The sequence below is a fragment of the Larus michahellis genome, chromosome 1 (assembly GCF_964199755.1).
Source record: "Larus michahellis chromosome 1, bLarMic1.1, whole genome shotgun sequence".
NCBI classification, from domain to species: Eukaryota; Metazoa; Chordata; class Aves; order Charadriiformes; family Laridae; genus Larus; species Larus michahellis.
In genome coordinates this window covers 207,116,607-207,143,817 of record NC_133896.1, presented here as the reverse complement: position 1 = coordinate 207,143,817, position 27,211 = coordinate 207,116,607, and the positions used below count along the sequence as shown (strand labels likewise).

The 27,211-nt window shown below is 40.0% G+C and overlaps 2 protein-coding genes across 2 annotated transcripts; both read right to left on the bottom strand.

Moving 5' to 3' along the window:
* Nucleotides 1-1,404: 1,404 nt before the first annotated feature.
* LOC141737958 (interstitial collagenase-like) lies at nucleotides 1,405-8,322 on the bottom strand. Its single transcript, XM_074572970.1, has 10 exons — nucleotides 8,187-8,322; nucleotides 6,962-7,206; nucleotides 6,526-6,674; nucleotides 6,310-6,435; nucleotides 5,417-5,578; nucleotides 4,934-5,051; nucleotides 4,141-4,274; nucleotides 2,954-3,113; nucleotides 1,933-2,033; nucleotides 1,405-1,715 (listed from the first exon to the last, which is right to left on the bottom strand). Exons 1-10 carry the CDS (start codon nucleotides 8,289-8,291, stop codon nucleotides 1,615-1,617), a joined length of 1,401 nt encoding a protein of 466 aa, XP_074429071.1. The 5' UTR covers nucleotides 8,292-8,322; the 3' UTR covers nucleotides 1,405-1,614.
* Nucleotides 8,323-18,284: 9,962 nt separating this feature from the next.
* Nucleotides 18,285-26,935, bottom strand: LOC141737957 (stromelysin-1-like). Its single transcript, XM_074572969.1, has 10 exons — nucleotides 26,828-26,935; nucleotides 25,778-26,019; nucleotides 25,538-25,686; nucleotides 24,407-24,532; nucleotides 23,682-23,843; nucleotides 23,390-23,546; nucleotides 22,269-22,402; nucleotides 21,572-21,731; nucleotides 20,145-20,245; nucleotides 18,285-18,385 (listed from the first exon to the last, which is right to left on the bottom strand). The coding sequence occupies exons 1-10, from the start codon at nucleotides 26,933-26,935 to the stop codon at nucleotides 18,285-18,287; spliced, it is 1,440 nt and encodes a 479-aa protein (XP_074429070.1).
* Between the last annotated feature and the right edge of the window lie 276 nt (nucleotides 26,936-27,211).

Below are 27,211 nucleotides of genomic sequence, written 5' to 3'. Positions count from 1 at the left end.
AATGTGTGCCTCCAGGTTTTATTTTTTAATATATAATTATTCTAGTAAGAAATATTATATTTCCCTGTAAATCTTGTGTTATATTTGTAGACCATCTCTGCTGAAACAACATTATCGATTTAGATTTATATACTTCTAAAACAAATTTTGGTTTAATTTTCATTGGTAGTTCAGTAGTGCTGGCTTTCACAAGAAAATATGATTAAATAGCATTGCTACTAAGGTTTTGAATTAAAGAACTGATACATAAATAGAAGAATATGAAGAAACTTGTGAGAACAGGATTCACATAAATTAACTTCTTTGTTAAAGCCTTTGATTTATTGTAATTTTATTTTATTTTTTATTATTTTATAATATATTTTTAAGGTTTTATAAAGAAAATAATATATTCAAGTTAATTTGCAATTATACAGTTTCTTATCTTTTAATAGTATTGAGACTAATTTTTACTTATGACTTTAATACATATAAGAGCTATCAAGTCTGTTCTTTATTTATGAAGGATACAGTTTAACAGGTTTCTAATACAGACAGTAAAGTAGTGAAAAAAAATGGAATGGGTATGTTTTTATGAGGTTACACACTCTTTTCTCAAAATGCAATTAGTTCTATTACAGTAACCTGAAACCTTCCTCTGGAGTATGCTGAATAATACAGATGTTGTATGAGATAATACATTTTGTTGTGGTCATATGGGTTGTAATGTTATCAGCTGAGTTACAAAGACTAAAGAGAAAGTGGATAACCTTTCAAACACCATTTTAATTGAGGATATTTGAAAAGATTGCAGTTAATCTGGAAGTCAAGCTGTCTTTTTCATGAACTTTTTGTATCAGAAATATTTTTTGGCCAAGAATTTTCATTTTTTAAACAAACTTTTTCATCCTTTAGCCCACTGACCTTGGGGTGGATTTACTAACTGCTGGAGAAGTAAGCACTTTAAATAGCCTTGAATAAAGAGGTTTATTTGTCTATTATATGGTGTGGGCTACCTGTGATAGCAAGGGACTGTTTCCAGTGATCTCAGGGGTCCTTTCTAATCTACATTTCCAGGCTTAAATCCAGCTCCTAAACCCAAAAACATGAGAAAAAAAAACTCGCCTATACTTTCAAAGACATATACCCTGGAGGGAAGGCTAAGAGTGGAAGCTGGGGAAAGAGGAACAGGAAGCATAAGTGTGATTTGTAGACTGATGCTATTGAGCCCCAACTGGCCCAATTGATCATAGGATTTTCACCAGGACTTGTGTGGGGTGATGGATTTGAGAGCCAGCTGGTTGCTCTTTTCTCTGGTTTTGGGAAAAAGATCTGATGTTCCATGACAGAATAAATTTTTTAGTGTTTGGAAGCTACACTTGGCTCTTGAGTATTAGTGCAAATAGGACACCAAGGCACAGTGATATGACAAACATAATTTATTAGGAAACTTTAATGTAGCAGGTGAAATAAATTGTGATAAATTATCTCAATGTATTTGTTTTACAATAAATAATTATTAAGACTATACTCCCACAGAATTTGGGCAGAAATCCATTTTGACCTGATAGTCATGAAATGCTGAAAAATTCAGCACATAAAAACATACAGTATGCATACGGAGAAACATTGCAATTAGCAATTAAACCAGCTGATGCTCTTCATTTGTCTGACAATCCGTTTGGCACGAGGATCAAACTGGAACTGAGTTGTTCCATGGAAGAAGTAGACATAGCCTAAAAGTAAAATTCAATCCAATTATATTTCATAGGTGACTTATTTTCACTATTTTGGAAAAAAAAATCCATGTATACTTGCTATTTTTCATTTCCATCTCATTAAGGTTAATAACAGGTTTTTGAAAACCGGTGCTTCTATCTACAGAATCCCAAATATTCTATCTACAGAATAAGTCAAATACAGAAACCCAGATTAAAGGTGTGTTTTACTTACCATCTTTCTGGAAAGCAGCATCAACTCTGCCAATTTTCCCAAAGTCAGAGACTATTTTCCTGGGATAACCATGATCCATGGATTTTTTATTTTCATCATATCTTAACACAAGAAACATGGTTACAATTTTTGAGGAAGCAGTCAATATTTTGAAAGTCCAAAGCAAATTCATACACATATGCAACTCAGCTGTTACTAAGAAGTCTTATAAAGATTATCTAAAGTAACTTTATGATTCTTCCTATTTTGTATTAAGGTTCTCACAGTATGAGTGTCTTGAGATTCAAAAACCTGCATTTGGTAAAGTTTGTAACAAGGCTCTCAAGAAACTTGGGAATGCAGCCCAGAAATATATTAATGCCTTTCCGGCCTGTCCAGAGCCTTGGCCATCACTTGCACATAAAATGAGTTTCTATTTCAAGGCACTGGGTATCCAGTTCAGTATAAAAGTAAAACATAAAGCCTGAGAGCAGAAGACAGTAGCACAGTCCTGAAACATACTTGTATTAGTGTTAACCATGTGCTTCTTAGACAAAATTACTCTCTGAAAGTTGTCATGAGCCACAATTAAATTATAAATATGACCAGCTGCACAATTGGAGAATATTTATAGTTTGTTCACAGAGAAATGCAATTACAACACTTTTTATTAGCAGTTCATTTTGTTTCAAATGTGAATGAAAAGCGGACACTATCACAACGTTGCACAGAAAAACAGCACGGTTGTGGAAAAAAAGTGAATAATTTACTAGAAAATCACTCTTTTATTGGGCAAATGTTTCATTCATTTGCAAGTAACTACATTCCTGCTACAGGAATCTAATGAATGACAAAAATAATCCTATCGAAAGGTTGACATTTCCTAGCAAATGCTTACAATTTTTGAATTTCCAGAGAATCCTGTTCAAATTTCTGGAATATACCTGGTTTAAACATCATTGCATTTGAATTTTATAGTAATACATCAGTCCTCAGGGACAAGTGAAAATGTGCCCTCTGGTAAACGAACATTAAATCTTACCTCCAGTATCTGTCAGCTATAAAGAAGTATGTTTTTCCTGTGGTTTCATCACTGTAAGCTGCATTAACTCTTTTAACTCTCTTTGGGAACCCCAAACGATAGATTGGTTTAGGATAGCCAGGTGCAATATCATATCCCCTGAGAATCCAATATTTATCCTCTGAAAAATATAAGTGCATTCCATTTGTTTTTGATATTTATAAACAACATTTAATTGTGTTTTACATGCATAGCAAACAATGTGTCTTAGACATCGGTATTATTCCTTTCAGTTTATTACTTTAGAAAATTATTCTAATTCTTACACTGGGACTACATCATGAAGACCGTGGAAGTGCCTTCTGTTTTTATGAGTAAAACATTAGAATTGTAAGGTGTATGGACAGCAATTTTCCCTGTTTTTTGTCAAATTAATTTAAGTTATTTGTCTGGGTAACAACTTGGGGAGGGCTGGAGGTTGGTGAATTAATCTGGTGACGTTGGTTTGGGATATTGAGTTTATTAAATTCCTGTAACATACTATTTGATTATAGAGCCGTATAATTTTGAAAATTAGACAATGTGCGTTAGATTAAAGTATTAAGAAAGGCATAGGCCTAATCAAAATGTTTTGTTTATTTTAGATGCAATGAATATATTCATATGTGGTAATATATCATGTACTGTAATATGTGCGTAATGAAGCTATTTGAGGCATTAAAAGCGTATTTGAGACCTTTAAAGAAAAGGACTGATTTTTCAGTGAACAATTTTCCTCTCACAGTATGCTTTTCCACCAACATTTATTTTGTTGTTGTTTTTTTCTTTTGTTTTGTTTTGTTTTTCAAGAATATCACTAAATAAGTATGTATATAACAGTAGTGTACAAATGCCTGCATTTGCCAACTGAATTCAGCAAAAATCCTTCTACATAAAGCAAAATGCTGTTACCTGAAGAGAGCTAGACCTGAAGAAGGAAAGCTATTTTCATGTTTTGTTTTTCAGGGCATTAACAGAAGGGCAAGTTTTCAGGATTACAATCTCTGGAGGTCCCTTAGAGCACTATAACTCTATTATTTGCGGGCTTGTAAGATTCTCAGTTTCACTGGTCTTCCTTAAAAAAACACTTTGACTTCTGTAATTGCATAGTTTGCAAAGAAGCAGGGAGTAACTGGTCAGAAAAAGTGGAGAATTTCAGATTCCATTACCTTTAAAAAGTAAAACTTCATCCCTCTCAACATTTTCGTAAGCGGCTTGAATTCCTGACGGTAACTTTGGCCAGAACAGTGAGATAAAATTGAGCTCTGTCTCTGTCCTTGTAGGATGTTTGCGCAGCATATATCTGGTTTAAACAAAATTTATATTTTAAAATAGTCCCAATCCTATCATAAGTGCAAAACAATTACTACGGCTCCTGGAGTATAACAGGAGGGAGATGGGTGCGCGTATCTCCATCCATCGAATGTAAAGGAAATCTAGAGTGACTTCACTCTTAACTTTAGCACCTCAGTTGCATGCTCAAAATCAGGCAAATTGAATATAACCCTTCTATTTCTCTGTAGGACAGGGAGGCTAAGAGTTGGCTTCATAACCACCCAAAAGACATCTTTCTACATGACAGTGCGCTCAGTTCTGCTCCTGCTCTTGTATTGAGCAGTAGCAGAAGTTAGAGTGTGGGACCCATGGACACAAGGGAAGCACGAATGCTCTTACTTTGCTATTAGTTGAATCGAGTTCAGGGACAAGTCCGCTGCAGCAGTGGCCACAGCAGCAGAATACTTGGAAAACAACCTACCAGCCCTCATCTCCTTCACTGCTCTTGTCCACTAAGGCTCTTGGGATTAATGATTGGAGAACTCTCATTTGTGTAAATACACGGTGATTTTCTAGTACTTCTCTTTGTTCCACATTCCAAAAGGACAGTTTTCCCCCATGGATCACAGATTTTTTTAAAACCACTGAATATTTTAAAGAGATATTGTATATTCTTATTGTTGTTACCTGCCCTTGAAGAATATCATTTCTCCACGTAGGGTAGTAATAGCATCAAATGTCAAATTTGGGTCACAAGCTTGTGGAGTTACGGGTCCTGTTGGCTGCACAGCAGCATTAGACTGTCCTGTAGGAAGAATATTTTATCTGTTAGTATGGAGATATATAACTGCAGTGTTCAGAAGGTCTCTGAGGACACCAAGGACCTTATTTACAAAGAATGAGAAGGCATATGATTTTAAATGAAGGGTCTGTCACTAAAACCAGACTTTCAATGTTGATAAAACCAGTTGCGTTCATCTTTTCCAAAAGGAGTTTTTTGCAGAACTGGACTACAGCTGAAGTTAGCTTCCAGGAATTTTTGCTCTTCTGTTATCAGTTGTTCAGCAACAGTTAAACTCATTTTGGTGGAATAAGCATATTTTAAATATGTTCTTATTACTGTTTACCAGCTTCCGAAGTAAAAATATTAAATAAAAACATTTTTCTTACCATAGATGGCTTGAATCCCATCAATGTCATCCTGAGGAAGAAGAAATTCATTGGGGTCCGTGTAGGAGTAAGTTGGGTACATCAGTGCTCCAGGATCAGTTGAATGAGACAGACCCAGTGAATGGCCAAGCTCATGGGCAACAACAATGAACAAATTGTAGCCTGTAGGATAAAAATCATATGAAACAATGTAAAATCCATTTCAGCGTTCAGCACAGTTGACTAAGTGGGAAACACTTACACATCCTCCCAAAATACACTACAGGTACAGGAGAAGCTGTAAGTAATGCTATCAACATTACAACTCAAAAATATTGTAGCAGAAGAGCTATATGAGTAATTAAAGAATGTCCAGCCTTAACAGTGGTCTCATTGTCCTTTCTCTAGTGTCCTTGTGTCTTAAACACAAACCCTGTTGCTCCTGCTGTCACATAGACTTCTCAGATCAAGGATCATGCCAATGACGAGTGGAAGTTCACTTATCCAACAGAAAAATCCTTCAAATCAAACACTGAGATGACTGGTTTAGTGATAGTTGAACACCCTAGTTAGCACCAAGCTATTAAGTGCTAGGTTAAGAAAGATAAAGGATTTGACTTGATAAATTCACCATCAGATCTTCCTGTATCCAAGTTTTAGGTTTCATCTGAACAAAAAAAGTATTTTTAAGTGCTGACTTAGTTGCCATTAAAAACCACTATGACCTAAAAAATCTCTTTTCTGAGAATTGATTCCTACAAATGAAAAAAAAAAGACCAAAGCAATTTAAAAGGACAAGTTCTGCCAGTTTTTCTCACTTTTTGCCTGTAATCAGGCTCATAAACTAAGCATCTCATGAGAAAAGATTGCATGAGGTAAAACTGTATAAACGGATCCAGTTACAAAGTCCTTACCTCTTCCATTTTTTGACCAGGCTTCCTCCTCATCAAGATGCACATCTCCACCAATACCTTCACCAGGCTGGAAAGCATGAGCCAGCTGCCCATTGGGGCCATCAAAAGGAGAGTTGTCGCGGTGGTCTAAAATGAAGAGGAAAAAAATCAGTTAGAATCCTAAATTATTTCTATGATTACAGAAGGTTGTTTAATAGGTAAAGATATCAATGTTACCTCTATAAGCAAAAGAGATCATTATATCTGCTTCTTTGTCCTCAACCTTTCGGAATGTCAATGGTGTCACATTGCTCCAGACACTGAGAGCTTTTCCGATTGCTTCATCTACATCAGCTTTTCTCATCTTTGGGGTGTAATTCAAAATCCTTCAAGGCAAACCCAGTACATTATATATTGTTAGGAACACAACATTTTAGATGAAAAATAATAACTTGTGCAAAAGTCAGAAATCTTAGACATATCTTTTGTCAATGCAAATTTATAATGGCTTCATTTTAGATACTGCCGTCTAGAGTGCCTGTCTTCTTCCAGAAATCAGTTGATCACTCTGGATGTCCATATATGGCATTATTATGGCATATTACTTACTTCACATCCCCCAAAGTTGGGTTGCTACATTTATATCTTTTTGAACCAGATTAGGAAAGATTACCTGTACGTCAGACTGTTTCTTTTCCATTTGGGATTCCCCGCTGTGAACACGTATTGCCCTACATCAGGTATACCACATCTGGGTTTTTTCATCATCTCCAAAGTGTGAAGATCAGGTTTCCCGGTCACTTCTAGTCCAAAGAATGCCTGCATTTCCTTGAGCTTTTCGACAAGGGGATTTTCATCCTTGTTTCTTAAATGAGGCTGGTGATCCCTTTGAAGATCGTAGAAGTTTTGTAGATAACTCTGAACCAGAGTTTAAAAAAAGAATTGTGGCATATCAGTACTGTATTCAGTCCTACTTAAATTTTCTAAGTAATCTTGAGCTATTCCCATATCGACATGCCCTGTGTTTACCAGGAGCAAGAACAGCCTATTTTCCCCAGGAACTGGTGTGAAGAGTCAGATATAACTTACAGTTTTTGTGTAGTTTTCTAAATTTCTTGTTTCGCTGATGGTCTTTAAAATCTAATATTTACTGTTGATAATTAACTCCTCATTATTTATGGTGCCTGATTACTCTAACGGCAAAACTTATGAGGAAGCTTATAACTGGTCTCATTCCAGGAAACAGAGATTGGCAGTGAGATTCCACACAGGCAGGACTCCCAACAAAGCAGGTGACTACTACTGAAGAGTTGGCACTTGGCAGATCATGTCATTTATTTTTAGCTACAAAATATGATATTAGAAACTCGTGTCTCCCTACTAAATTTCAACAATTGTGTCTCCAATAAATAGTCTTGTGTCTGTGTAAGTGTTGTGTTTCTATAAATGTCCCTTGTTTACAAAGTATTCCATAAAAGAGCCGTTCAGCAAAATGTTGAAATACCTGCCTGCTTCAAGCAAGTGTCCTCCCTTATGTTAGTGAAACCAGTCATATCACAAGTTTCAAAGCACCTTCTGAAATGCAAATTGTTGCTGAGTTTGACTTTTTCTGCACAGCCACAGAGCCTTGCTGCTAGAACTCATGCTTTGGCAGTTTTGTTAGTACTTTACTGACAACGTCGAAAGTGAAGTTATGCAATATTCAAGTGACTTTTTGGTAAATAAATAACACATAATTTTCACACATTTTCTAGATTGATAGGAAAAGTTTTCTCTTGAAACCTCTGCAAAATGGTACATCTTTAATTTCAAGCCATATTCTGTGAAAATAATTGCAATTATAGTTATCTCTCAGACTACCTTATGTTTCACTTAGAAATGCACTGAAAATCACTTACCTCTACAAGCTGTAGGGTTTTCCCTTCATCTTCTGCTTCTGGAACCACAGGAAAAGCAGAGGAGATGGCCACATATAGCAGCAGGAGAAGCCAAAGAGTCTGCATCCTTGCCTAAGGCTGTTTGCCTCGGTTTGACTCTTGAGCTATTGAACACGCTTCTCAGCTTTGTTTATATAGCAAATTTTAAATCAGTCTGACTCATGCTGTATAATATCCTCTGATTAGTAAAAATGATACATAACGGTTTCATCATCAGGTAGTGAAGTAATGTGTTTAACTAATGTTACTGTCCTTATTTTGCCTGAACCTTCTGTTTCAGGCAATTTTCCAGAGTGTTTAATAAATAAGAAAATGCTTTTCAGGTAAAATGTGGAGCTACATTTCATAGGTTTTTTTGAGTCATGAATTTAGATGATTTATGGCACAAGGTCTTGACAAACTGGGAGAAATAATAGGAAATAACATATAGCTGTATCATAATATATTGTATTATAATGAATAACATTATGATATATATACGATACATATGTTTTAATATTTAACAAAATGTAGCATATCATGTCATAATATCTAATAATAAAATATAAAAGACAGTACAAAGAACCAATCTTATCTAGGAATAATCAGCATCATACCTCCTGGAGGGCTCTCATAAGCTAACTAAAAGTTCTATCTAAAACAATCTTATGACGCTTGCAAAACTGAGTGCTAAAATGATTCAACATTTTTTGACTGATATTAACAAAAATCAGTCATGTTACTGGAATGTATAAACTGGGTTCCCATATGTTTGGTAGGTAGAACAATGTCTATACTCTTGCCAGTACAGATAAGGTCTCAGCTGCAAAAGTGTTTTTGGATCCAGGCAGAGAGATGAGCTTTGGTCGGAAAGACTCCATTAAGCCCAACAGGAATTTTTGTGAGTCTGGAAAAGGAAGATTAGAGTAATTTTATGAATCTGTGTTCACTGTATCATGGAAGGAAGAGCAAAGGGATCCATGGTAAATACTGTTAAATATATGAAAGGTTTTTCCTAAAAGAGAAGCAGTGATTGTTCTCCAAGACTCTAGAATGGTTTTAAACAACAGGGATTAAGTTTAGACATAAGGTTTGGGATTCACCTGCATTTGTGCTATTTGAGATGCTGTAGGGAATCCCACCTGATCTCCAGCTGCCCTGGAAGGATATAAGTCTCCATAGCTCCTGTGTCATGGCAGCCAGCCCCAGGTGGGTGTCTCAAGTACAGGCAAATGAGTAAAGAGGTGGAGTGAGCTTTAAGTGTTTCGTCGTGTAGATATCCATAAGTTATTTGGGTGTCTTAAGCTCCCATTTTGGACAATGGATTCTAGAGAGTGATTCAACTGACCATGTGACATGGACTTTAAGGTGAAATGAATTGCTCTCTGTACTTCATTGACTGTATTGGCTAGGTCTCTATCCATGATAAGAGGATTTTAAATACCCAGGACACATGTGGGAACCTACAGTGTAGACTCCTAAATTGAGGAAAACATTTCTAACTGCTAAACACCAGATTAGATGGCCTGAAGTGGTTGCACGTTTGCTAACTCTGGAAGCTGTCAAGTACAGTCTGGACATCTTTCAGAATGGTTTTGGTGTTGGGGGTAAAGATCCTCCTTGGAAACCTTAAAAGGGAAACAGTAAATGTCTAGTGTGACAGGGAGAAATATAAATATGTACCATTATCAATTTTTTTTTCTGATATATGAGCAAGTTTTGCTCTGAAGGAGCTCAATACAGGATGAAAATTTTAATTGTGCTGGGAAGTACTTCACTTAGTTTCCCAAACGTCAGGGAAAAATAATGTACTTAGTATATGATTCTGCACTCACTGTAGTATAACACCGCCTAATTATATCTAGGTTCAGCAGAGCATACATCATTCCTGAAAAAAGCAAATTACTTTAAACCAGTGCTGGTATTGGAAATGACTAGGACAATAATTCTTCGAAGGAAACAGCTTTTGTGGATGTAAAAAGATTCAACCTTATGGTTTATAGTCCAAGGAAAGTTAATTATCAATTATTCTTAATCCATCTTGATTTTCAGACATGAACAAAAAGAATTGTGCATGTTGGATACTTCTCCAAAGTCTTTGCTACAACTCTCATGATCTTGGGATTTGTGAAATGCTGCTTAACTCCTCTAACTGTTTCTAAACTAGTGTTATTTCCCTGTAAATATTTCTCCTTCAGGTGTTTCTATAGGTTGTTTTATATACTTCCTGATTCAATACCCCTGTTTCTTTCTTTCTTTTTCTTTTTTTTTTTTTTTTTTTTTTAAGGAGTAGTTAACTCGTTATTTCCTCTTTTATTTTCCAAAGACATCATAGGCATGTTTAAACACATTCAGGCGAAGAAGAGATGCAGATTAATCAGATGTGTCTGGTGGCTGAGATGGGAACGTTAGGAAATCATGTGTTGCAGCTTACACAGAGAGGTTCTGCGGCCTTGCACATTTCTGCAAAGGGTCTATGGCCAAATTTTAATGTGACCAAGAGGATATTGAGTCAGGAAGAGGGTGAGAGGGGACATCTGGTTGTTCTCCAGGAAACTTTATATAAATTACTTTTCAAGGAAGCCAGTGGCAGGACTAGAAAGTTCTGGACTCCAGCGCTAGCTGTGGGAGGTGTTTATGTAGTTGAAGAGTCATCAAGTGAAAAACCTTAAACAGCATCAGGAAGAGGAAGCAGAAGCAGTGGCTTCCCTCCGTCTTGGGAATTTCCACAGTGTTGGGCGACAAAGCCATGTCCCGTTTCACCGTCTGCATTGGCTTCCTACTGCGTGTCCTTTGGCACATCTTCCTTGAACAAGGGAATGAGATGTTTCAGCTGTCTGCTCTTCCCATGGTGTGGCAGCTAGCACGTTGCCACCCTCTCCTTTTCAAGCATTTGCCTTCAGACAAAAGACACAAAACCCAACAAAATGAACTGGAGACCCCTTGAAATACAATAAGAATTTTTCATGAGTGCCAACTGGTGTCTACAAAGACCCTCACTTTACTTGCGGGACAGCTGTGTTACACCTGCACCTGACTGGAACAGTCTGTCCTGGCCTCTCACTAACCCCCATTTCTAACTATTTTCCTGGGCTAGGGGCTCTGTCCTGTGTGCAGGGGTGTGTGTGGGTCTCAGTGAAAGCCCCTGGGGTGGGATAGGGGCTGGAGGCCCCTGTGCCTGTGGTACTGTGACTGTAGAGACCGGGGTGCACGCATGTCAACTGGGTACGTATGTATGTGTGTAAGCACTACCAAAGTTCTGGATGGATCATAGGATCGTAGGATCATAGAATCATAGAATCTTCATGGTTGGAAAGGACCTTTGAGATCATCGAGTCCAACCATACACACACAAAAACCAAACCAAACCAAAACAAAAAAACCCTCTACTTTCTGGATAAGCCAGAAAGTAGAGTAAGAGGCTGTAAGCTGGGTGCCAAAGTGGCTGTAAGCCAGGGCTGGATACTGGAGAGACCAGGGTTCTGTGGGAGGGACTGGGGGCCCAAGTCAGCAACTGGGATCCATTTGTGTGTGCGTGCATGAGGCAGCAGGGGACACCAGCACATCCCAGGGCAGCTGCTGGATGGATGGGGTGTCCGCGCCCAGCTGCTGGGGGATCTGTGGTGTCTTTGTGTGTTTGTACTTGTGTGCATGTGTGTGTATGTCTGTGTGCATGTGCCTACTGGGAATACATGCTCATTGTCGCTGCTGGCTCGAGCTTGGATCATGAACCTGCAGCAGCTTCACCTCTATCAGAGTACCAGATTTGGGCAACTCCTAACACATTGGCCCAGCCTGAACTTTGCCTAAAATCTCCATATAACCAATGGAGAGTTGCCCTTACCTACCTCCAGCTGTTCCTCAGAAACAGCTCTTGCATGGACCGCAAGCACCAGTACCTCACTGAGGTTGCCCTGAATCACCCTGCCAGGTCCATCTGCTAAATCACTGCTAAACACAAACTGGGTGCATAAGGAAGAGGGGGTTGACACTGTTGTTACGAAAGGGCCAGTGTTTTCAAGAGTTTTTCCATTGTACACCCAGGCAGCACAGGCTTGTGTCTCCCTGTATTAGCAATAATCCTGCTTTATTTGCACACTTCTTCCTCAGCAAAACTGCAGCCTTGTTGTTCATGTTGAGGCAAGAGACCTCGAACTGTCCCTTTTCTAGGTACACTACTCACCGTTCCTCATTCATTAAGTCTGCATAGGAACGTAAGCACTGCCAAGGGTCTATCCAGCATGTTTCCTCTTTCCAGCATTGGCTGAAAAGGACATTTAGGCAGAAGCATAAGAGGAGACAAACTTCCCCAGAAGTGTTTCCCAGGCTTGAACAATTTTCTGTCTGAGTGATTTGCATTTACTTTGTACCTCACTTACTTAGGGCTTGCATTTGACTCTTCAGGCTATTCATGTAGTTATTTCCCCTAGTTACATCTGATAATATTTTAAAATGTTCTAAGGGCTTTCGTCCTTCTCTCCCTAAGAAGAAATTTCCACCCACACCCCTGACTAAATAATGAAAAAATAAACTCACGGTGTGAATCATACTGAGGTTTCCCTAAACCAAAATCTCTCACTACAGAATTACTGTAGAAAAGGGAACTTTGATTGGTAGTTCTGTAACTTTAATGTTACAAAATGTAAAATTTTGTAACATTACCAGCTCGTAATTCTAAGAATTGTTCACTGTTATAATTTGTCACAATGATGTTTGCAATTACTTTCTCAGTAGCAGGTGGCACTACAAAGTTCAGTCACCATTCTTGCAGGAAGTACTTCTACGTCTGTTCTGTGCTCTTATGCATATATTAATCTCTTCATGTGTTTCTGGTCTATTTAGAAGCAACAAAATAAAAATCTTTCTGCAACCCCAGAATGTTATCCTGAAACAAGCTATTTTCCTTGGAGGATGTCACTTTTCATGCAAAGGCTGAAGTGTCAAAGATATAAATCGTGTCACTGCAGCAATATTCAACTGGTTGGGATATATTCGCATGAAGTTAGAGAATTTGTCATGAATTTTCTCTTAATGAGCCAAGTACGTTTTAATACTGAGATGACAAAGCCAAAGGCAACACTCCAAGTCAGATGTCACAAAGTTTACACAAGCTTGTGGCTTAACGTCACCCAATGTTAAACATTTCCTTTATAGAAATGCTGTTGATTCTGCTACAGCAGAATGTTCTGTCACTCTGATTATGAATGAGGGTGCTGTGCTGGGCAGTGTTAGGAACACAATGGTATAGTTCAAACCACTCTGAAGTCCAAAGGCCACCGCGATAGGGCTCAGGATGTCAGGTGCTGAATCAGTCCTAATTATCCTGTAGAAGAGCAATTCAACGTGACAAGTCACAGACTGGGGCAGTGCCTGAGCTACACCTCGGTGACTTGCACAGTCTCAGACATGGCATCATCGATGATTTCAGTAAAAGGAGAAGGGAAGGAATGCCACTTTCCATGCCAAGCACCTGTTTCCTGAACACGGAAAACCAAATCACAGTCTTCATCCCTGCAACTGAGCTGTTGCCTGGGGTGGGAACCTGCTCTGTTGTGTCCCAGGCAGACAGGCCCTGGGATGCCTTGCAGAGCCAAGCTTACCAACTCGAAGTCCTTTGTTTCTAAACTTAGAGGTTGTCACACAAGCTGTGCAAATGTAAAATTTGCCCTGAAAGAGGCAGCCAGACAGCCAGAAGAGATCAATGTCTCCACACTGATCTAGAAAATGTGTCTGTATATGCCCCGGGGCTCTGGGCCATTTGAGACATACTGGAGTTGCTACAGGCTCACAGACCCCCAGTTGGATGTACGGCACCAATGCCAAAACATCCCGTGAGACAGCTACTGCTTGTGAACCTGCAAGGGCTGTTGTCTTGCTCTCAGGGAGAAAACATGAACAGGCTGATTGGAGACCAGCCAGCTGGAAGTTCAGAGGCTGCCAGGGAATCATCTGGAAATAAAGTCTGCACCTTGGTAGCTTTTAACTATTTTCTCTGGAATACCAATGGCAGCTGAGAGATGCATCTTTGCAGTTCTGAGTTGCCTTCAGCACTTCTGAACCTATAAATCTGATGCTTCTGTCATGAAGAAAGGTTTTGGTTTTCCCCTGTTTCCGTAAACCCAAGCCAATATTTCACTAGGAACAACTTCCTGCAAACAGTAGTTAAATGGACCCATTTTAATTTTATTCCTTTCTGCCAGGGTGTGTAAATTACCTTTGCCTGTTTTACTTAGGTGGTAAACTCTCTGGGGTCTTTTAGTTCAGGGTGTCCAAATCATTATACAACAGCATTTCGATTCAGTACCACGGCCCTACTTGTTGTGATAATACATATGTAATCATGCCAAGAACAATATCAAAGGACATTTGTTCCTTCCAGGCAGGGTGAGTGTGAGAAACCAAGAAAACCAACAAATGGTAAGAAAAAGAACATCCAAACCAAACTGTTTTTCCCTGGGGTAGATAATGTTGGGCATTCCATGTTGGACCTCCTGGATTGTGTCTGATGGACATGCTACAGAGTCCTTGGCAAATAAAAGGCAAATAGATACATTCAGATGTAGGCAAAATGTCCTCCAAGACAAGATGGTGAAAACCACAACAAATGAGACCATTATAAATAAAACACAGAAGAAAACAGAGTAATTTTTGTGATCTGAATTCTAGACGAGAAAGAATCACATGATAAGCTTGTTCCTTGTGAAGAGACTTTTTTGTCTTCACCCAATTTTCCATGCAAACAGGTTAGAAATTTACTATAGTGTGGAAAAATCTGATGTGTTTAGAAGACAGAAGACCATAACTGAAATGCTTGGACTGAGAGTACCACAGACAATGAATATATCAACTCAGCATCCAGGTCTCAAACTATATCTCAGAAGAGTGCAAGATATCAAATACAGGCCAATGACCTTCAGTTCAAAAGCCTGCTTTCACCCAAATGATGAGGCTGACTTGTCAGTAATACCAGAGATTTTCAAAATGAGAATTGGGAAGCAAAAAAAGACACCAACATCCAACACTAAAACAGCTAAATTATATTAAGACAGGTTGTACTAGAGTCAGTTGAGCTCTACTTCTTCTACAGATCCAAGACTTCAGATTATCATAGAATCATAGAATCATAGGATGGTTTGGGTTGGAAGGGGCCTTAAAGATTATCTAGTTCCATGGGCATGGACACCTTCCACTAGACCAGGCTGCTCAAAGCCCCATCCAGCCTGGCCTTGAACACTTCCAGGGATGGGGCAGGAAGACCTAGTCAGATAAATATTTGGGAACCAGAAAACTACAAAACAATCATGAAAGGTCTAGGACAAGCCAGCTTTGCTCTAAGAATTATAATCCCATCTGAAGGAGAATATTTCCAAAAAAAGTTGGAAAGATTAGAGCCAGAAGAGATTATCCCATTTAGAATAACACAGTCTAGTGCAGTTGACTATAATGGGAGTGCTATGGTGGGCACAGATACTGCAAGGAGAATCAGCAGCAGGAACAACTGAAGAAAACCACTCAAACCCAGGACGGTTAGAAACTTCCTTAAGGAACTAAAAATCTCTAAAGTGTGAGCCAAACCACTCATGCACCTTTTTGGCTTTTACTGTTATAGCTGAGACTATGGACTGCTTAAGTCTTGCAGTTGTGAGACCACTCAAAAAGCCACACCAGAAATGTGAAGGAAAACCAGAATTAGAAAACAAGAATAGCATGAGGTGAATAGTGAGGACCAAATAAACAGCACCGAAATATTTCCTACTAAATTCAATAGAAACAATCAAGACTTGAACCTGCTTCCCTGACCGTGTCAATATCAGATGCCAATCAGAGGTACTCATTTCCTTTTCTGGAGGTGATGTATTTAAAACTAATAATTTTGGCTCAAGTTCTGCTTGGTCAGCAAAGTCTTGTTTGCCACCTCCACAGCAAGGTGTGGCAGCAGTATTTGTCTTGCAAGACTGAAAGTGCCATAATATGTTTTGGACCTTGGTGGAATTCAGATAAAATTTGCTCAGTGTTTAGATCCACACTGGAGTGCCCCATTTGAGTAGTCTTGCTACTAGGGGTTTTAAAAAAGCATCAGAAAAAATATTCCGTAAAGTGTGGTGAAATATCTCATTGCATTCATACAATGTGATTGTATGTATGAATACAATACAACTGCCTTGTCCAGACAGGCCCAGAGGCAATGGGCACAAACTGACAGACAGGAGGTTCCCTCTGAACATCAGGAAACGCTTTTTTACTATGAGGATGATCGAGCACTGACACAGGTTGCCCAGTGAGATGATGGAATCTCCATCTTTGGATATGTGCAAATATAGTATCTCCAAAAGCCACCTAGAGCCTCAGCAGCCCACTCTAGGTGGCCCTGCTTGAGCAGGGGGGTCAAACCGGATGACCTACAGAGTTCCAACCAGCCTCATTCATTCTGTGATTCATGGACAAGAAGAATCAAATAGAAGAACTATCTTTTCTCTGTCTTTTTTTTCTTTTTTTAGGGAAGTTGTCCAATGAAGGGGAGACAGTGTGTACTAGATGAGATTTTTTTACATGTATAAAAGAAAAGAACAGATATGTTGTCTAAGACCTTAGATCTTGCTAGCTGTCCATTTGAATACTTATGAGCCAGTACTGAACTGGCGTCTACTGTCTGTGCCCTGGGTCCAGAGAGCCATGAGGCTGGCCACTGAGATCATCACAGAGAACACGGGGCACTTGAGCAAATATGAAGCGGACTGGTGGCCCCATCGCATTCCTCCCACCTGGCTGTTGAGGACTTCCACCCACTGGTGAAACATCGACGTGGAAATACAGCGTGGATGCCCTTGGCAGCTGGGCTCAGACATGCAATCCTCCCAGTAGCTGCCCCAGAAGCTCCTGTATCCCCAGGAATGTACAAGTCCCTGCAGCTTGCTGCCATGCTTCAGCTGCTGGTGTTCAGACCTCTTAACCTACTCTGCAACCAGTCCAGCTTGAAGTTCACCCAAGCACATGTAGAAAGAGCTCACCCACACCTAAAATATGATTTACTGAGAAGATGGTAATGTGTAGGGCATGACCAAAGCAGCACACTGATCTGAAGCCTGTTTGCATGCAACCAGCCCCCTTCATCCACTTATCTATTTTCCCAAAGCTGTTCCGCTAGATCAAGTCTACCTTGATCCTTCCCTGCCTTTCATCTTTCCCCTATTAAATTTTGCACATTCCTGCAGTCCCCTTCAAACATGACACAGTAAGTTTTATAAAATCCCCAAACGCTCTTCCCCTGTATACTCATCCCTGTCCCCCTTGCAGTTGCCTGAGACATGATGGGGACCCTCTCCTGTTGACACATGATGATGGGTGTCCCCCAGCCCATGGAGGCTCCCCCAGGACAGCTGGAGAACAGTTCAGGGATGACAGGGGCTCTCCTATATGTCAATGTGCCCCTCTGCTCCTTTGTGGAGATGAACTTTTAATCACATATATACCAATAAACATCTTATGGTAGGATTCATCACACTTAAGCTTAGGCTTCTCTAATGAGGTGTCTAACATAAACTGCTCAAACAGGCTGCCTGTCCAGCCAGTAATGGAAAGGAGCACTTCCATCCCCAGGCACCCACCTCAGTCTGGGAAGGATTCCTCTCTGTATCTCCTGTCTGTAATTACGAGCAATAGCTTTGATTAGGCTGCTTGCTTAACTTTGAAATATCTAAAACTGGTTAAAACTGATGCTAGCTGTAGGAACAGAAATGCTCTTTCTCAGGGACTCCTGGCTGGTAGGGCTCTGTGTAAGGTGATTTACAGCATGAAGAGTCAAAAGAAGATGGTGGAAAAAATAAAACAAGACACAATTTTGTATCAAAAGTAAAAACTGCATTGTTCTTGGATAAGCTAGTAATCCTGATGTTAATTACATTTATACACATCAGTACATTAAATACAGTTCTGCTATTTACAGAAACACAGATTGTGCAGGGGCTGATGTTTGCTGACTGACATTGAAGTACCTATGCATTCTATATATTTATAAAAGAAAAAGTGTTTCTAGTGCAATAACACTACATTCTTTCCAACACCATTACAGACTTCGTTTTCTTAACACAGAAACCAGAAATTTGTCTTTAGGAGGCGAGTAACTCTCTTCTTGTCAGGGTTAAACTCAAATTGCTTTCTTCCATGGAAGAAATAGAAGTCGTCTAGGGAAAAAAGCTGAGATGAATTATGACATTGCAGGTGCAAAGATTAGTATGCTTTAACAACATCCAGAAAGAGCTCAAAACCTTTGGATACACTTACGCTGCCAACAGGATCTGCTCCCAGGTGTAACCTCTGCAAAATGGTGCACAGCAGCATGGGGACACCTCCCATAGCAAACCAGCCATGTGCACACTGCATAATATCCTTAATGAATCCCACAAGGTGATTCTACAAAAAAATTATCCTCTGTGTTCCTGCAGTTTAAAATATCTGCTGCTACGCAATGGCTGTGTTGAAACCCTCCGGAAGGGTGTATTTCCAACCACCTGTGGGTAGGTATTGCACAGCCTGGAGTGTGGCACAGGGCACGGCAAGGTGTGAGAAGGTATGAGCTTGCTGGGGTGCCGCCGGATACTGCGAAGGGAAGGAGAGATCCAGCCTGGGGCAGCCACGTCCACATCACCCTCCGGGAGGGAGGGCTGCAGTTAAGGATCCCCAGCACCACGTGTAAGACTCTTTCGGGGGGAAGCTGATAGATTTGCTGGGAAGCAATTAACATGCATGGGGTTGGATGATCAGAGGAGCCAGAAGACAACCGGGAAGCCATGTCATTTGGCAGTGTGGATGCACCCTTGAGTCTATTCCAGCATCTCCCTGTCTAATAACATTCTCCCTCATGCAGGAGAAGCTAGTGTCAATTATTATTCTCCAAGTGGTGCTGGTGGATGGCCAGCTTAACATGAGCCAGCAGTGTGCCCAGGTGGCCAAGAAGGCCAACAGCATTCTGGCTTGTATCAGGAATAGCGTGGCCAGCAGGAGCAGGGAAGTGATCATGCCTCTGTACTCGGCACTGGTGAGGCCTCACCTGGAGTACTGTGTTCAGTTCTGGGCCCCTCTGGACACGAGGGACATGGAAGTGCTGGAGCGTGTCCAGAGGAGAGCTACCAGGCTGGTGAGGGGTCTGGAGACCAGGTCATATGAGGAGAGGCTGAGGGAGCTGGGCATGTTTAGCTTGGAGAAGAGGAGGCTGAGGGGAGACCTCATTGCCCTCTACAACTGCCTGAAAGGAGGTTGGGGAGAGGTGGGTGTTGGCCTCTTCTCCCAGGTGAATAATGACAGGACCAGAGGAAATGGTCTGAAGTTGCAGCAGGGGAGGTTTAGATTAGATATTGGGAGGAATTACTTTACTGAAAGAGTGGTCAGGCACTGGAACACCCTGCCCACTTGGAGGTTGAGTCACCATCCCTAGAAGTGTTTAAGAAACGTCTAGATGTGGCACTTCAGGGCATGCTCTAGTGGCAGAGATTATAGGGGTTTGGGTTTTTTTGTGTGTATGGTTGGACTCGATGATCTCAAAGGTCCCTTCCAACCATGAAAATTCTATGATTCTATGATTTTATGTCAGAGGGCCAGTCTGTGATAGCCTTGCTCACAGCAGATAGACCTTATGTTGTTGAGTGGTGCTGTCTTGAGTGGTGATCTTCATGGTGTAAGGTGCACATCAACATGAATACAGACATATCATTCTGTCCCTTAGAGCTGGCCTTTCCAGCTGTGAAGCTGTCAATAAAGGTATATCATCACTATTTTTCAAGGCGGGGAAGTGAAGCATGGGAGTGTTATGTGACTATTTCAGGGTCTTGTTGGTCGTCCTGAGGGCTATGAGCAGCATTTAGAAGTGCTTCTCTCTGTGCAAGCATTCTCAGCCCAATGACCCTGAACATTTCATACAGATTTTATTAGAGAACAGTTACTCACTATCATGTTGAAAAACAACATCGATCTTCCCCTTAATTCCTGGAAATGCATCTCTTATCAGCATGGGCTTCCTGTCCATAGACTGACTTCTTTTATTATACCTGAGAAATACCTTTTATTATACTTTTTATTACACTTGAGAAAAATGATAAACAACCTGGTGTCAGTGAAAACTGCAAACAACCTACCAACAGGTAACTGAGTTTGTTGAAGACTATCAGTATCATTTAGGTAGCTTTGAGACAGACGCAATGTGCCATAAATAATTATTACTCTATTAGCTGCATTGGAAGAATTGCTTCTGTTTACATCAGGCCAAGGTATGTCTAAGAATACGTAATACATCATAAATTTGCTAAATATTTTTTTCTGAAAGACATTATCTAAAGGAGAGGTAGAGAGGTAGATAACCTTATTTCAAACATAAGTTAGATTGGTAAGATTATAAACAGATTGCTTTCATGTTCTGTCTCTGTAAGAAATGTTTATCAGGAAAAATCTGTTGGGTTTTTTTTAAGTTATGAGTTATTTTAAGTCATTTTACTTAAGTTGCTTATAGCAGGCTGTTACATTTTTAGTGAAGTGCAGTTGATCTCTAAGTGCTGGAATAAGAAGGCTTCTGAAAGCATTTTCCTTTCTGATACCTTTGCTCAGTAAGAGATTTAATGACCACACTGCTCAGCTGAAGTCCTTCAAGCTATGAGAGTTTGAACTAAAATGTAGAAGTCTGATCTTCTGCTGTATGTTCAATGACTTGGGCATTGTGGTGGCAGGAAAGAGAGAAGTTGTGTCATTCATCTGGAAAAGTTCAGGTTACCTACTGCTACCAGAAGCAGTAGGTAACCTGAACTTTTCCAGATGAATGACACAACTTCTCTCTTCAGGTAGCAGTACCTGAAGCAGTAGGAGCACCAGAAGCAGTAGGTAACCTGAACCTAGCAGAAGGAAGGAAATGAAGGAGCACCTCCTTCAGCCTTTAGAAATATATGTCCTGTAACACAAACCTGAGTAGTAGCAGAAAATTCTTTGAAGTACATGACCTTTACCAGCAACATTATGAAACTCTCTGTTGGTAACTGGAAAAGTGATGGGATGCTCCTTCTTACCCCACAGAAACATCTTTCATATCAATAGTGAGGTTCTGACTGATTTCTTGAGCTCCCTTGTGGAACTGTCGGATGGCTTTTTTCCCCAAGGCAGTTAAATGAAAATAAATAAATAAATAAACCAACGAGCCATTAAATAATTAAATCAATTAAAAGGAAAGCTAAAAACACTGTTTTGCTTCCCCTTCAAATATTTTTCCATAGCCAGTTGTGACACCGAAAGAGATTGCCAAAAGTGTGTGACTAATGCACCCTAAACCATGACATGATATTGATCATGTGATTATTTCCTATTTAGGAAAGTGGCACAGGAAATATTACCTCCAAAATTTGTCTGCTATGAAGTAATATGTCTTCCCCTCATTTCCTTTATAAAAAGCAGCATCTATTTTGGTAACATCCTTTGAAAAGCCCAGGGTATAGATTTTCTGGGGGTATTCAGGAAGTATGGCATCTCCTCTCACAACCCAGAATTCATTCCCTATCAAGAAAAGTTGATGAAAACATGTTATCAGAATCTTCTGGGAATGACACAATCCTTTTCATGAAAGCTAATGTTTTAATGGAAAAATACAGAGACAAACTAATGGTTACTTGAAAACATTCTACATATTAGTTATAGAGTAAAAAAAAAGGCAAGAATAGTTCTTCATACCACTTTTTATGAAAATGGACATCTCAGCCTTCCTTCATACTTATGTTAGTTTTCCACAAGCAAGGAAGAAGCATGTGTTATCATTTTTAAATTCGAGAGATAATTTTCCAGAAAAAAAGGAAAATAATGACATCTATTTTGGCAGAGAAATTTTTCTGTATTGACATCATTAAAAAATCAGATACATGTTCCTTATCTTGGGTAATATTTTTTTATCTCTGTCATTGCTATACAGTGACTTATTGGACTAAATTAAAGCTCATGGAATCCTACAGGAGGAGCTTAAGTGTTTATTAAGCCAGACAGAAACTCTCAAGGTTACTTGGAAAGACAACATAGGAAAATAACAAGACAACATTTTACCTTTAAAAATTATGGTTTTGTCTTTCTCAGGAATTTCATAAGCAGCATCAACACCAGGTGGCAGCCGTGGCCAGAACGAAGTTATTAAATTAGAATCAGCTGTTCTGACTGCAGGATACTTGTGCCAAAAATGCCTTACATAAGTATAGAACAGGTTTTAAATAAAATCAGACATTCACACACACTAATGCATGAAACCACATCATGGCAACCAGGGCAGATTTATCTGACTAAACCCAGCTGTGTGCCTGACTTGGTCACCCTAAGCTCCCTGTAATGTCAACAGAAAGAAAAATATTTCCATGGTGGGATTCCTCTCATCTTGATGCAGACATCTAAAATAGGTCAGATGAACTGTTTTGTCAAAACAGTTATTATTTTCCCTCACGTAGAAAGGGAGCCTAGAGGGACATGGCTGGTATGGGGTAAGATTTTGGGAATGAAACCCCACCCTGGGGTAACCAACACCAGCTTAGAGAAATAGTCCCTGTCTATGAGGATCTTCTGCAAAATAACACTTCACTGGCTTTGCGGATTCAAAACTCTGAGGTCAAACCTCACTTTAATGTTGATGTTGGTTGATGCCTGAAGCAGGGGACACACAACCTTAACACATGAAAAGGAGGGGAATCAGCTCTTTTACCCCTTCTCCTCAAGTCTTTGGGCTGTCCTGCCCTGGAGAGAGAGAGTTTGTCTGAGTTTAGCACTGAATCAGTTATCCTTTTCTTTTTTTGTTATACTAAATAACGACTGCAGGGGCTCTTACAGTAGGTATTGTGTCAGGACTGGTAAACCCTCAGCTCTCTAAAGGCAAGGACAGCAATGAAGGTGCTGAGAGTCCCAGGGCTGGTGGGGCCTTTTGCCAAAGCTGAACTCTCCCAGATACCAAACACTTGCTCACAACATAAGGTGAAAACAGACCATGTTTTCAGAGGAGCCATCTTTCGCCACCCTATTCGTAGCATGACTTGTTTCAACGGTGGTCTTCCTCCTTATATCTATCTTGTTTTTGCCTCCCACCACTTATCCCGATTCCCTGTCTTGCCTTCCTGCCTAGAGTGGCTGATGTTCTGTGTAAAGCTGTTTTTCTATGCCATTTTATTTTCAGAAAGCTGACTTACTTGTCTTTGAAGAACATTATTTCTCCACAGAAAGTGGTGACAGCATCAAAAGTTAAATCGGGGCCACGGGTGTTTGGCAGTGCAGGATCTTTTGATTCATTTGGGTCTGTTATCTCAGTAGATTCCCTTTGGTCATTGTAGGTGTTAGAAGATGGTCCTAAAAGAAGCAGTTTATGGAAGAAATTTAAGTGAGAAACTCATTCAGGTATATTCAGTACCCAAAAATGTCACTTAAAGGTATTCCAAAGTCTTTGAAATTATAAGCATAATTTGATTAATAATTGTGAATTACCGTAGAGGTACTGTATGCCATTAGTATCATCCTGATGGAGAGGGGATACTGAAGGGTCAAATTTACTATAAACTGGGTACATCAGAGCATTGGGGTCTTTGGAATGAAAAAGTCCCAGTGAATGGCCAAACTCATGGGCAGCAACATAAAACAAGTTTGTACCTGAAAACAACAAACAAAACACATAGTAGGAGAGCTGTGTCTTTTCATTTGTCCTGAAAACATGATTGACATAAGGTAGGTCAGAAGCTTTCAGAACTGCTTTCCTAAGGAAGCAAAGCTGTTATGGGAAATTCAGTTGGAGATGAAATTCTGGTCAGAAAGAAAAACAATGACATCATTACAGTAGAGTACAAGGATAAGTACAAGTCTGTAGATCCTGCAGAAGTCAGGGTGGGAGAAGGACCCTGGACCAGTGCAGGAGATGTAACTGTTTGAGGAGAGACAAGGAGGTTGGAGGAGAGGGGAGAAGGGGGCTGCCAGGTCCCTCAGCTCCCTCCCAAATAAATTTCCACCCGGACCATGGCAGAAGTTCGGCTGGAACCTTAACTTTTTTAACCAGAGGGCTCAGAGGCCTTTTATAGCTATAGAAACCAGCTGCCCAATACTCCTTAAAATCAGCCACATTTTTAAGCACTTCTTAAGGAAGAGAGGAGACAGACACTGCACCCTTGATTTCATGTACAGCCTGCTTCAGGAAGGGCTCAGAGAACTTAATTTCCTACCCTTGGTGCTTTTGGTCCAGGTTTTGTCCTCATCAAAGTGAGCATCTCCACCAAAGTCCTTGCCGGGTGCATAGGCATGAGCAATGGGCCCTCCTGGGTCATCAAAGGGGATGAAGTCATTGTGACCTGAGGAGCAAGTCGCATACACAGCTACCTGGGGGTTATGGAGGTAACAGATCTCAGCCATACACAGAGCAATCTCTGTTCTGCTGATTTTGTAAACTTTCAAGTTCCCCTTCCACACAGATTTGCCAAAAGTTCTATTTTTCACAGGGAAAACTTAGGAAAATTTGAACTGATGCATCAGGAGTGAAATCTTGGTTTCCTCAAGAAATGGGTTGACATCTACATACTGTTGCTGCAAGGGAAGATGAGGAAGTGGTTTAGGTTGAAATATATTTCCTTTTCTGTTCATAAGGTAAAATTTTCATAAACTCTGTGTCAGCAGCCATCAGGTGGTTACCTGAATCTGACTGGTAATTTAAGTGTTGATGAAGACTGTAAGCCCTTGAATGTAGTCTCCAGAAAAGGATTTAAGGACACGGAGGTTACACGCGGTGTCTGCACACTGTACATAGCCCAGATGAGTGGATTTGTTTGGGTGGGAGCAGAGGAGCCGACTAGAATAGTGTATGTGTGCATGACTGTTAACGAAAGAGGCAGCCTTCTGGTAAGCCTGCCCTGAGGGAAAACCCAAAAATATAAACCGTGAGTCTGTCTAGAGCTTATTTAGCCCACACAAAGCCCATGACTAATCCCAGGAGTGTAACTAGAGCTACCCACACCCTACGGCTCTGAGTCTGGGTATATCCCACAAGTGCTAAGCCTCTTGTGGTTTGCGCACACATTGGGCATCATATACTGGGTATGGATCCAGGGAACCACAGGCAGCTTGTTACCTTTATTTTCTCCCACCTTCCCTTCATCTGCCTTTATACTCTCCCGGAAAGTTCTTCAAAAATTATAGCCATAGCGCCTTGAGCAGGAACTGTGTTTTTCTGCCTGCTTTTTCAACCTGACACTGAACTTTGTGCATGCTATTTATGAGAAGAAATCATTAGCATTTCAGATCAGCTGCTCCATATAGGCAGTAACTCGGCAATAACTCGTAGCGGTTATGTAGGGTTTTACCTCTGGCTGCAAAGGAGATCATTATGTCTGCATCCCCTCTCTCCTTCTTGATGAATTTCAGTGGAGTGATGCTGCTCCAAGCACTTAGTGCTTTCTTGATCGCCTCATTGACGTCTGCCGGATGCAGGTCTGGAGTGTAGTTTAATATCCTTTAAAATACAAGATAGAAAACCAGCTATGTTCTTATAACTTATGCTGCGTAACACACTGACATTACAACAAGAATTCCACTATAACTACCTGTATGTCAGAACCTGTTTTGCCCATTTTGGCTCTCCTGCAAAGGTGGAGAACCCGGCTACGTCAGGGAATCCACAGCGATGTTTCTGTACCACGTCCAAAGTGCCAGAATTCGGTTCCCCCGTCACCTCCAGCCCAAAGAATTCCTGCATTTCTTTTATTTTTTGGGTCATTGGACTATTACTTTTCCAAATTAAAGATTCTCCATCTTTCTTAAAGCCATAGTAATTTTTCAGGTACTTCTAGTTAAAAAAAAAAAAAAGCATTTTAGGACAGTCAATGCTGTTTGCTCTTGTAGAGCTTAAAAAGTTATACTTACACCACTTCAGATATTCACCTTTGTTACTTTTCTTTCTGTTCCATGGGAGTATGGGTAATAGAGTTTGTTAAAGCCTGTATGAATATTTTTCTCTTAATTATAGTTTTTTGCATTATATTATGACTATAAATGTTTTGCAGTTTACTCAGAATGCATCCAAAATTAGCATTAGTCAAATAACTTGATTATTTTCTGTTAATGTACCCTCCACTTACCCTGTGCTCTAGGCTTACCCAGGGTGCTTTAGAGCAAGCAGTGCAGAAGCTGTTTGAAATATATGACTGAATACAGAATTTCAGCAGTAGTATCCCATTTTCCCACATTTTTTTGACAGTAATAACTCAGACAAAATAGTAGCCTTAATTTATGAAGAGTTATGTCTCATAATAGCAGAAATCACATAAATAACCACATTTCCACCCGAACTACAAATCAAATGTAGACTGACTCAGGTGTTTAATTATTTGTAGAAGCAACACACAAGTGAATGCATCATCAGTTTTAATTGTTCTCTACAAAAAATTAAAACAAGAATGAGTCAGGGTAAAGAGGCCTCTGTCATCATGGTACAGAATGCAGCCCCCTCTATTTTGACAAATACCCAATCATATTATTCATTCTACTGGAATTTGCAGAACTGTCTCCTCGGCTACTATATACTAGTTCCAGAGACTGCAATGAGCACTCAACAGTTGCTAAAGATCTCCTCCCCAGAGATCTGCCCTCCTCACCTGGATAAGCTGCATGCCTCTTTCTTTATTCTGTCTTGTATCTGCAGGAAAAGCACAAGAAAGTGCTGCACATAATAACAGGAGAAATGGAACCTTCTCCATATTCATTTTCACTTGCCTTTAGAAAAACCTTCTTTGTAGTCTGCCACACACTTGCTTCACCTTTATATAGGACATGTTTGCTTCATAAAAGCTTTCCAGTCCCTGACTCTCTGATTCTCACAATTTCTAGTTAGCAACAGAGCACATGCAAAACAATGGTTTTATCATAAAAAAAAGCTTAGCGCTGTCTTTCATCCGGTTCCACATTCATGCAGGTTTTGCAACATGGAAATATGATTAATGAGGAGATAATAGACCTGTAGTTCTTTTTAATAAGTTCAT

What these genes read in the sequence shown, in the direction of transcription:
- LOC141737958 (XM_074572970.1), bottom strand. Translation starts at nt 8,291, where the DNA reads ATGCAGACTCTTTGGCTTCTCCTGCTGCTATATGTGGCCATCTCCTCT. An exon ending in GATCTCTTTTGCTTATAGAG is followed by an intron (nt 6,436 to 6,525) that starts GTAACATTGATA and finishes TCTTCATTTTAG; the next exon opens with ACCACCGCGACAACTCTCCT. An exon ending in ATAGCTGACAGATACTGGAG is followed by an intron (nt 2,034 to 2,953) that starts GTAAGATTTAAT and finishes TCTTGTGTTAAG; the next exon opens with ATATGATGAAAATAAAAAAT.
- LOC141737957 (XM_074572969.1), bottom strand. Translation starts at nt 26,935, where the DNA reads ATGAATATGGAGAAGGTTCCATTTCTCCTGTTATTATGTGCAGCACTT. An exon ending in CTGGACCAAAAGCACCAAGG is followed by an intron (nt 23,844 to 24,406) that starts GTAGGAAATTAA and finishes TGTTGTTTTCAG; the next exon opens with GTACAAACTTGTTTTATGTT. An exon ending in CAAAACCATAATTTTTAAAG is followed by an intron (nt 21,732 to 22,268) that starts GTAAAATGTTGT and finishes TTTTCTTGATAG; the next exon opens with GGAATGAATTCTGGGTTGTG.